Source organism: Morone saxatilis, unplaced genomic scaffold, assembly GCF_004916995.1.
Source record: "Morone saxatilis isolate NCDOM2014 unplaced genomic scaffold, NCSU_SB_2.0 Contig17, whole genome shotgun sequence".
Lineage (NCBI taxonomy): Eukaryota > Metazoa > Chordata > Actinopteri > Moronidae > Morone > Morone saxatilis.
The window spans coordinates 11424648-11436196 of NW_023339729.1; the positions used below are offsets into that span (position 1 = coordinate 11424648).

At 40.9% G+C, this 11549-nt stretch overlaps 2 protein-coding genes across 2 annotated transcripts in view; one reads left to right on the forward strand and one right to left on the reverse strand.

Annotated features, from left to right (window-relative positions):
* The first annotated feature begins 131 nt into the window (after positions 1-131).
* Positions 132-11549, forward strand: part of LOC118327245 (centrosomal protein of 95 kDa-like) — a 16423-nt gene continuing 5005 nt past the window's right edge. The window contains 16 exon segments of the mRNA XM_035660534.1: positions 132-153; positions 156-314; positions 1012-1140; positions 1746-1853; positions 2148-2258; positions 3389-3509; positions 4034-4152; positions 4690-4895; positions 5948-6017; positions 6260-6327; positions 6765-6961; positions 7076-7202; positions 7318-7435; positions 7771-7982; positions 8163-8258; positions 8733-8883. Of these exon segments, the coding sequence (XP_035516427.1) occupies positions 132-153; positions 156-314; positions 1012-1140; positions 1746-1853; positions 2148-2258; positions 3389-3509; positions 4034-4152; positions 4690-4895; positions 5948-6017; positions 6260-6327; positions 6765-6961; positions 7076-7202; positions 7318-7435; positions 7771-7982; positions 8163-8258; positions 8733-8883 (2014 nt within the window).
* On the reverse strand, positions 8221-10942 carry LOC118327247 (the record flags this gene model as incomplete). The annotated part of the gene is given in 3 exon segments (XM_035660536.1): positions 8221-10053; positions 10302-10335; positions 10888-10942. Coding segments are annotated over 3 exon segments (354 nt in total), but the record flags the coding sequence as incomplete, so codon positions are not given.

Sequence of the window (11549 nt, forward strand, 5' to 3'; positions counted from 1 at the left end):
ACACTGTACACACACTGTTGTTGCCTGCGTTACACACAGTGACCAGCAGAGGGAGCTGCGCACACATCAAAGGCAACTTCCGGAAACAACGAACGAGCGTATCGTCCAATCAAACAAGGCTTCAATTTTAAATGAGAGCCGATAGCTGCTTCTGTTGCTGAACCCACAACGACACCAAACACTGACCCCAACGCTTCTGGCCAGGGTCGGGGCTCTGGATTATACCGGACTGTTGCAGCTAGTCAGTGGGGGTTTGGAGCTCCAGCGGTCCCTCGTCCACAGCTGTTTCATGGGAACCCAGGAGGGAGAGAGAGGTAAGGGAGCCGGGACTCGAGCTAACGACACGTAGTTAACGCTCACTTACAGCTAACGTTAGCTAGCTACCAGGTCATTGTTGCTTCCTGCTGTCACCGAGCCCAACATAACGTTGTACAGGTTTTAATTCAGTGATTACACTTCACGGTTTAACGAATTAACGTTGTCTGGCAACGTAACGCTCCCGTTAGCAACGTTAGCTGGCTACTTTTGAGTAAAGTCAACCGGTAAAGTTGTGTTAAAACATGTTGGAGGTAACTTAAAGGTGGCAGGTAACTTCAGGGGATAGTATGCTTGTTGTTTTGTCATTTTAAACCCATGACCACCGGTGTTATTTGATTTAAAACGTGGTAGCTGGTGTAGTAGCCAGATGGTTGGTGTGTATGAGACGAGATGACTCCCCGCTCTCAGACTGGAGTTTAACCGCGGACGGACATTCACGATTGAGTTATCACCACTAGAGGAGTAACTGAAGCTGTTTTGTGAATGTCATAAAAATGAGCTGTGAAGAAGCAGGATTAATCTACATACACGGTGCACTGATCTGTCCTGTATTAAGGGATTATTCCAGATAAACTCAGTAAAGATGCAGGCGTCGGTTTTAACTCTTTCACTACCCTCTCTTTTTATTATTCTAGATATTAAAAGGACTCTTATGGTTGGAAATGAACAAGACTTTTCTTTTTTTTGTTACAGATTGGGTAGATGTGGCAAATGATCTACTCAGCAAGTGTCACATAAACCTGAGGCTGAGGAAACTGACGGACTGCGATGCAAATGTTTTCATTGCTCTGTATGAGAACATCCTGGGGGAGAAAGTTCCAGGTAGGACCAAACTACAGGTCTAGTAATAGTAATGTCAACACAATTGGTTGAACAAAGCAATGGTAGGCAGCTATTTCTCTAAACTATTAATTGTTTGGGTTATTTTATAAGTATATTCTCTGGTTCCAGCTTCTCACTTGTGATGTTTTTATGCTTTTCTTTCTGTTACATGTTAATAAACTGAATATCTGAAGATGTAAAAATGGGACAGGCAAAGCAAGCAATCCCTCATTTATAGACAAAGTAATTCATTTATTAATGTAGCAAATAAAAAATGGAAATAACTATTATTTTTAGCCCTAACAAGGTCTCTTAGATTCTAAACATAAGGCCATAAACATGTAAGGTAAACAAGGTGTGAGGTTTTAGTTTCGAGCATGATCTCTTGAGTGTGCTCAGTATGTCAGGAATGCTTCCTAAGACCATCAAACATGCCACCACGAGACTGTTAATGTCGCTGAGCTGAAAGTGAAGACCCAAAGTGTTCCAGGAAGTGTGTGAATGCATGTTTCTGTAGGTTCGGTATTGTTGTGTGCATTTCGCTGTTTCTGTGGTCTCATACATGCTCTGGTAATTCACATGGGTGTGTGTATGTTTGTGTTCAGATTACATTGCAGCACCATGCAGTCAAGAAGATGACGTACATAACATTCAGTCTGTGATTGACTCACTGTCCCTGGATTACCTTCAGATCAGTCTCTCACACATTACAGGTATAATAAACATTTTCACTCTCAGCAACAATAATGATTAGGTTATGTGCACGTATAAGAGAATATAAGGGTAACTATAATTCACTGTTTCATACATGCATAACTTTTACTTTGATCGACTTGAGATGGTAAACATTTTCACCATAAAGTCACTTTTTTTGGGCTGTATGGACCAACTTCCTTACATCCTGAATGGGTATTAAATAACTGAAGGGCAACACAGTCCCCTTCTTCCTTCAGTAGTAAAACTGATGAGCACTGAGTATAATGCTATGGATGGCTTTGTGTTCGCAGGAGAAAATGTTGTCAGAGGGGACCAAGAGTCTATCAAGAACCTCCTGGAAATCTTCGATGGCCTTCTGGAATATCTCAAGGAGGAGATAAGCGAGGAGTCGCAGAATGGTGGTAGGTCAATTGACTTGTCAACTTGACAGCTTATTCATAAATGCCTTTGTTGAATACAAAAATCCATATAAGTTGATCGCAACTGGGTTTTTACTCTCAAAAAACACTGTTTTACGTCACAAATTGTGCCCTTTATCATTACAGCTCAGTAAAAACATTCATAAAATAATTAATAGTTACACCCCACCATCAGGTTTCCATCAGGTGTACTGCACTCCACCACTGACCAAAAACTACCACAGAAAGACTCCTTTTAAAACAACCAGACACATGGTATTTATTAACCCCAAAAGCCTCTGACTTCTGATGCTGGCACAGTGCTTTTAAGGACCTAAGTCAGGTGCGTCTCATTTAGTGATTAGCGCAGCTAGAGGAAGCAGAAGAGGAAAAGGAACAGAGCAGGGAAATACATACAGCCATAACAAAGCATAGCTCTTATCATTAGATTGCTGGGCAGAAGGCCATTTTCGTGGCAGCCTTTAGCATCCGGTGCTCTCAGTCCACCTGAAACTGCTACTTTACTGATTGAAACATATAGTTTGTGGAGGTGAGATCGCCTGTCTGTTCTTCAGCATGAACTGGGCCACCTAGTGCAGGACTTTATGGAGACCTCTTTATTTGGCAGAACTGAGCATGCCTGTGTGTGAGTGGGCCGTCCCTCAGACCACGGCCAAACAGCAATTAGTAGTTAATTACTTTGTCTTACAAATGATGTGAGTTCATAAACGGCCTGATCAAACTTCCTGGATGTGAAATACTGAAATAGTTATTGTACAATAGAAGCTAACAGTGGTCTGTTTATTGGGAATGTAGATTGTTTAAGGCTGAGCTATGGTGACACTGGTACAGTGTGGTGTTTATCTTCAGTTGCTGTTCCTTTGCTTTAGTACTTACTTTAGTAAGTAGTATATAGCTAGTATACTTTTCCTCAGTTGTTTTGTCTCAGTGTTAAGTCTTTAGGTTTGTCTTCATTTTGTACAATGAATTTCCGTTTGTTTGTCCTCTTTAAAATTCTATAGAAGTCTTTACATGTTGTAATCAAGTATTGGTTTCACTTTGTCATTGGTTCTTTTTTCTGAGTTTTCTGTCTCTCCCTGTACGTCATTTGTACTGTTAATGTCTTTCTTCAGAGGAACTGAATGACAGTCTCAATGAGGATGTGCCTGATGAAACCAAGGAGCCAACAAGTTGCGATGCCACAGAGCACAAGAAGACCAAACTGGATAGAGCGTCTTCGTCTTCCAGTGGAGAGTAAGAGCTTCTCTTAATCCCAAACATAGTACTGTTGCTGCTCCTGCACTAGAGAATTCTCTTTGGAAAGACATGATAGAAAGCAGGTGTTTCAGATGGCAAAAGGTCTTTGACAGTGTGTCAGTCAGGTAACTCTTTTTTTTTCAGTGAGCTCCAGTTGGTGAAGTCGGTCGGACATCACAGTTACATGCCCATTGCTCTTTTATCAGGAAAGGGCAATACATAGAATAAATAAAAAACAGTACAACCTGACAGTCAGGTTTGTTCCATGTGATTCTGACCCGTGCAGATCCGGGCTGTACATCCTGTTGACACAACAGCCGACTAGGCTAACTTCCTAGCAGTAGTGTAAATAGTAAGAAGTTAGTGTGTAGCTGTCAAACATGAATTCAAACAGAGATCTCTGGAGCTCAGAGAGCTTTCTAATTGATTCTTTATTCATTTTTATTATTGACATTTTAACATGCATAACAATTATTTAAAGTAAACACGTTTGGTAAATAATATTATGTGTTAATGTTCAGGTCTAATGTCCACTCCAGTAAACATTCCCTCCATTCCTGGAACGCTGAGGAGATGGGATCAACTAGTGAGCTCATCGGGCTGGGAGTCTCGGCACGCACATTCACAGCCAAACAAGAAGGTAAAAGGCCCACTTTGTCCCCATAATATCAAACATATCAATGTTTTTTTTTTTTCAGATGTTACATTAAGAATTCTTCACTAAGGGAAGGTGAATTCCTGATTTCTTAAAGTGTTCTTACTTTTTTGTTTGAAGCAATTTTAAGCAGCTTTGAGGCCGCATGTTGTTTTATGCATTGTTGCTCTAGATGTCACAGTATACAGAAGTTACCTAACCGGTTGTGTGGCTTTGATGCACGCCACAAAGATACTCTAAGCGATTTAACATCAACAACCAGTGTTTGCAAACAAGGCATAACCATGTCTACTTAAACCAAAATAATTACTTATTCTGTCACATCATGTGGCCTATAAGTATAATTTATATCTGATTAATTTATTATTATTAAACTATTTTATCCAATATGTAATAATATTTATTGATAATAAATAAATAAATATATATATATATATTAACTTTTAACTAATTCAAAATAATCTCGTTCAATAAATCTCATTATTAATCTGACAGGACTTGCTGTCGCTCCTCAAACCTCAGACGCAGTCACCACCTCTGGTCCTCTGGACGCCCAGGACGTTCCACTGACTGGACCGCTGCACTCAGCCATCGCTCTTCAGCCACCCAACCAGAGCAACGCCCCGCACAAACCCGACACAGACCCACACTCACCCAGCCCACCCCCCACTGCTGATGGCCTCAACCAACGCCACGCAGGGGAGGAAGCCGCTCCGGTCACCACAGAGGTAGCTTTATAATACAGCATGATGAGGTTCAGTTACTTTGCCTGTTATTTGCATGCAGTTTGAAAGGACAAGCAAACTTTATCTTCCAAAAGTTTGAGGGGTAATGACATATATTGCTAAAGAGCCAGCAATGCAAAACTGTCTGTCTTTTCAGTCACACACACACTTGCACTTCCTATTTTAGTGATTACAGGACAGTACAGGAAGGATAAGCGTATGCTGACTCTTTCAAAATGAGACAAGGAGTTACTTCAGTAATGAACTTTTCAGACTTCCTGATTTTTCTAAAAAACAATACTGTACTAAGAATCATTTACTGAACCTCTGAAAGGTAATTTCAAGCATAGTCTTTTTCATAATAATAATAATTTCTGCTCTCCATTAGCTTGAAAGAAACACATTTCTATATATGGGTGAACTCCTGTACTGGCCTACAACCATGACCAACCACATTCTCACTGTGTGTGTGACTAAACCACCACCTACACCTTGTTAGATGATGAAAGTAGGTGTAGCCAAGCTTGTTTACTATATCCGTGTTCTGAGAGTTCAGTCTTGACCAAGTTCTGTTTTTCAACAGAGCACTGGGCATTAAAAGCCTATTGGTTGATACAATAGATCTGATACCAAGGGAAGCAATACCTGTGTAAAACATTAAACCCCTTTTTATTTACATTTATTCTTACATGTAAGTACATTTCTTACCATTATAAGGAAAAACAGGAACTGCTGTCTGGCTAAGCACACTTTATAGCAGGTCCTGACATGCACAAAATCCTGGTTTTTGCATGTCTGCTGACACAGCTTAACCTATGGCCTGCTTCTATAACCAAGAGTACAACAACAGCCACCAAGCTTTTCCTTTCTTTAGAGTCACTTCACCCATCAGCAGTACCAATATGTTCTAAAAGCTATATATGATTTTATAATATAGACTTTTATGAGCTGCAGATTGTGTTCAGTTCTTCCTTCAGTGTTAATTCTTTGGTCATTCTTTTTCTGCTCACCTTTCTCTTTCACCTTTTTAATTTCTCACTATCCTTCTCACACAGACCTCTAGGCCGGTAGTGAAGACAGTTGTTACGAATGGGCTGCAGTCTCCTCCCCTTTTCCAGTCTCCTGGTAGGTAAAACAAATGTACCAGAACAAAATATCAGGTAGTTTAACTGATTGATGTAACTCTGATCACCGATCATGGGATTAAAAGCTAGCACTTTACATAATTGATAATCGTGACTGAATGTTGCAGTTGACCGTGGATCTCCAGGGCAGCTAGCAAATGGTACGGTTGGTCTGCTATGCCCATGTGACAGCAGAGTGAAGTGTTGCTTGTTTCTTGATTTCATGTTTTGCTCAACTTCCAGCAGTGAGTGAGAAGTCTTTGTCCAGTCAGCAGAGAGCCAGGACAGACGTAGAGGGGGAGGCGCTAGTGGTAAGAGACCAACAGGACACAGGGCACCGTGGTAGTATCTTGAGCTGTCATTTGTATCTGTGGTGGACACAAGATCATAAAGTGACACATACAGTGACCTACAGTATCATACAGTGGTAATTCAGTTCAGTCTGATGAAATGTCTAACAACACAAGTCAAGAAAAATGCTTCAGAAAACCACAAATCATAATTTTAATGTAAAATGAAATCATCTTGTTGTCATGTGAAGGTAATATCATTCCTGCTAATGTATCTGTCGGGCTTTTCCAGCCCAATCCTGTGCTATGTATGTATCCATGTTATTAAGGAGGAATGTATTAATGTTAATACACAAATGTCATACACTTATGATTCTTTCCCTTCTTGTTGTTTTGATTTTCTATTTTGTGGTATGTGAACCAAATTAACTTGATTCTCTTTTTTTGTCTAATCTCAGCCAACTAACGGAGGTCCCAGAAGGGTTTTATTCCGCACCCAGCCGGATGTGCTGTTCCTCACCCTGCAGGATGAGATGGCGGCCACAACCCCTTCTCCCCCAGACACTGAAGAGGAAGAGCAAGATGAGGAGGATCTGAGTTATACACGAAGACAACTGGACAGAAGAATGAGTCACAGAGAAAGGACAGTCCACAGGTAAGAAAGGTTGGGGAAAAAATGTTTCCTTATAGAAATATTATTTTATGCCTGGACAATGTAGTAATGCTTGTTTTTCTAATTATCTCTGCTGTATGGTGTCTTCCTGAGCAGTAGCAGGTTAGAGGAGGAAGGTTTTGAGGATCCTCTGTCATATCGCAGACAGAGGAACAAGCAAGCAGAAGAGGAGCTGCATCACATATCTGAAAATCTCTCCCATCGACTTGAGGAACTTGATCAGGTGTGTATTTCTAATTTTAATCCTTTCTGTATGTATGCGTCTGTTTTGTTCGGGGTGGGTTATAGTATCTGTATTTCACTTTTGTATTTGTGTATGCAACAATGTGTAATAATAGATGCTGAAACGAGTTCTGAGTGAAAGTGGAGACTCCAGTGAAGTCAGAGAAGAGGACAAGCAGTCCCACCACAGTGACAGCATCATGGAGTGTCGCAGGACTCTGAGACAGCACACAGGTACACACACAGGTTAACACTTTTCTTATCTTCAAAGATGAAACCAAACTGGTAAGGTCTTTGTACACCAAAGAACATTCAAACACATTAAAAGCATTAAAGTGCTGCCTAAACTTCTGTCGCATCGAATTGATTTCGCCACATATGTGCAGGATGCAATCGCAAAAATGTCAAACTGTCATGTTTATCCCCTTGTGTGTTTGTAAGGTTGTGAATGACCAGCATCAGTACTAAATGCACACAGTACATTTTTTCCCCTTTAGTCAGAACAATGTACCAAGACCTTAGACTCTGAAATACTGAAAATAAATGTATTGATTGGTAACATTTCTTAGTTTCAGGAACATCCGACGCTGAACCCACCCACCGGACACGCTCCTTATCCCCCTCCCCTCCACGGGTTCGCCCCTCCCTGCAGGGGCAGTTAGAAGATGCCATGGCAGAGGCCTTGAGTCTGGATGATGGGAGACAAACCAACCTCACAGCTTCTGAACATTCGAGGCGAGAAGAGCTACGTCACAGACCGTCTCACAGGAAACATAGAAAGGTATTAACATTGGTACTAGTTTCCTTTCAGTGCTTTTCCTTTAAATGTACTGTTTATAATATACTGATATATCAGAGATACAAGTGTTATCATCAAGAGGCACATCGAGACACTGTATTTCCTTGTTTGTTTTCAGTAATTATTTCATCACTCAAATCACTCTTTTACTGTCTCTTTCAGTATCGGGAGAGTAAGGCCTATGAGGAGGAGTTGAAAAGATATGAAGACAAAGAACGGGTAGATCTAGACAAGGCACGCCTCAAAGCTCAGGAAGCCGTAAGTCATGATCAGTTTACTTCACAATGAGATAAATAATTAGTCACAACCGTGAAATAATAGAAGTGAGAACTGTAATCATATCCACCTGTACAACAGCACTAAATGTAAATGCACATTTGTTCAGTTTTAATGTATTAACAGAACACTGTAAATACTTTAGGACATATCACAAATATGAATTCAAATAAAAATATAAATTGCCCCTCATTTGTGGGTATGTTCTACAAAAAAGTCAAACAGAACTTTTCTCTAATCTGTTAAAACCAACATAACCCAAAAGTTGACATACATTTGTATAAAATGACTGACTGATTTGCAACAATATGAGCATATTAACATCAACAGTAAGCATTCAGCTTGGAGGGAAAATGGCAAAATAGAACATATTAAAGTGAAATACTGAGTGCTTGTGACTGTTAAACAATTTGTCCCAGTTTACTAACAGTTTGCTGTGTGTGTCTTTGTCTGTAGGAGCGACAGTACAGAGAGGCCATACTGGGGGATGTTGCCCAATCGCCCAGACCATCCCCTGCTAGAACGAAGGTCCAGCATAGGTCACAACGCAACACACAAAATACACCTGGTCGTAGAGGGCAGGAGCCCCCCAGGAAAGCTCCATCAAGTAGGTTAAAACTTGTATATTCACCACATGGATCTTTCACTCATGCTTAGACACACTGACATGTAAGCCTGTATGTAGAGCTGCAGGATTGTGCCTAATCGGGATGCCCCAATCAACTGATCGGTATTTGCTATATTAAGCTATATGAGTCTGATCCAATCCTTTGATTTACTCAAGCTGTCACACGCAATGCAACAAGTGCAGCTATCACTAATTTACCAACTCTTTGTTGTCTGTCTCTCCTCCACTGTGCTCTGTGTAGCATGGATGAAAGAGACTTGAATTTAAATTTATATTATTTACCTAATTTATATGCACACATTTCATTTAAGCTTAGTGTCTTGTATCTTGCTGTCATCTATGGTGGTCAGCATGGTGTTTTACTGCAGGCAGTACACTGTATCACAGGAATACAGTAGGTTGATTTTAATAACTTTAATACAGCATACTTGAAATGTGCAGTGTGCAACAGTATTATCTAAGAAAAAAAGAAGTATTGGATCGGGACTCTATATTAAATGACCTGTGAGCACTTGATGGGGACATCCCCAATGGTTCCCTTTGTTTAAATATTGTAATCTGTGTTCAAAATGCTCATTTCCACAACCTAATGGCACCGTACCACATTGTTTATCAGAGAAAAACTATACTTGTCTCCTCTTTTTTGCCTCACTCTAAATGTATCTTCTGTGGGCTGAAACTAAAGCGGAAACTTTACAGAATTGTTTGTCATCATCAAGCATCTGCAAAATAATATCTACCTTAAGGCACATCTGACACTGACTGACATGAATCTGATTTGGTGACGAATGCAGTCGTATCTAAGAGAGTTGACCCCTCAGGTCTCTACTGGGTCATGAGACTCAGACTGAGGATTTAGAAATGCTTGTCTTCTTAAGCTGTGATCACTGAGCCTTGGTGTTTCCACACACTTTGTCCTTTGGCTGAAGTTTCCTCTTGGGCTGTGTGTGTGCCTTACAAATGTTCATATTTCTAGCTTCAGGCTGGTTGGCCCACTTGCGTTGATAATGGCAGAAGTAACAGCTCTGGTAGACTATGAAGTAAGGACCTTGAGTGTGTTTTCTACAGTGACACTTTCTGTTGCACATTGGGCAGTTCTTCATCAGCTGCAGGAGGGCCTCCTCATCGACAATGTGCTGCAGAGTTGGTCTGTTATGGGGCAGAAAAGAGAGCCAAGAAATGATGACGGTTGTATGGAGTATGGCTAGAAGCAGAAACATGCACAAGTTGTCACTATGGATGCATCACATGTCACAGGTGCAACAGTGGTACAGGGTTTAACCTGCATGACTGTTGTTGTGTCCCATTGGTTCAAAGCTCTGAATTAATACACTGTAGTACAGAGCTGTCTTATTGACACATCAGGGGAACATGATAAAAGTTATTTGTTGACTTACTTCTCCATGGTTGCAGGTCCATTTACTTGAATACCTGTGAAATGATATCACAGTCAATGAAAAGGATCTTTTTAAGTTGAAATACTTCAAAATGAGGATAAAGTCATTCAAGAGTAAATTCTAAACAATGTTAAAACCAAAAACATCATTTATAATATAGTGGACACAGTTGGACAACTTCCACGTCTTCACCAGATGTCAAACATACTGGACAAAATGGGTCTCAAGCTGGCTCTACAGACAGCATACAGAAACAAAACAGCATTATTTATATTGTAGTAAACAATATAAATGCTAATAATGCTGGAGTCCTTGATGATACTGATAACTTCACATATATTCTGACGAAGATTTGTGTAATTCAGTCTACAGTATCTGTTTAGTGAGACGGGCGAGGGGTGTAAATCAAAGACACTGGATTATTGACACATTGTGATTTACAGATTATTGACAATCATGAACAGCAGCTATTGTTACACGTGACTACAATTCACAGCTGTGGCTGCTTATAGCACCTATAATCTCATGAATTACTCATTTGCACCTGTAAACCACAGTGGATGGTAAAGATCATTCATTGACTCACCTGTAACTGTGTCCTGGCCTGGTGGTGTGTCCACTACTGCCCACGTGTCTTGCCGCTGTGAAATGCCAGACAACAAACACCTGATTATAAACAATGACTTTTTCACAACTACAAACAGAACGGTTCTGAAAAATGTTTCTCGGGGAAACCATTTATACATCCCTCCCTATGGTCTATATCGCTTGAGTGGACAGAGGCTCAGCAGCCTCCAAACATCTCTGACTGCTTGTCCACGTTGTAGTCATCTGCTGCAAAATGCAACGAGTATACCCGAAGACTTCCAGCACCGGAGCTGCTGCGTTCCTGTCATATTTGGAGGGCTTTATCGCCTGGAGCCATTCAACATCTGTTGGTGGTCTGTGGTAGCTTGTGCTTTCTCCAGCCTCCCTGTAGTTGTCACACACAGGTAGCATACACCACACAGGCTGCTGTGTTATTGATTAATGGCCATTTAAATTTCCATTGAAGACCCCTTTCATACTTCTTGGACACCGAGGCGAGTGTGAAACGTCAGAAGCCGTCAGAAGCCAACGCGCAATGCATCCTGGTACATGTAGGCACTGCCGGCACGGCTCCGTGAGCAGGAGTCAGACAGCTTTCTCGGTCAATATACACACACAGAGGAACGTATTGCTTCAAGTGAGCACTGTTAGCACCAACAC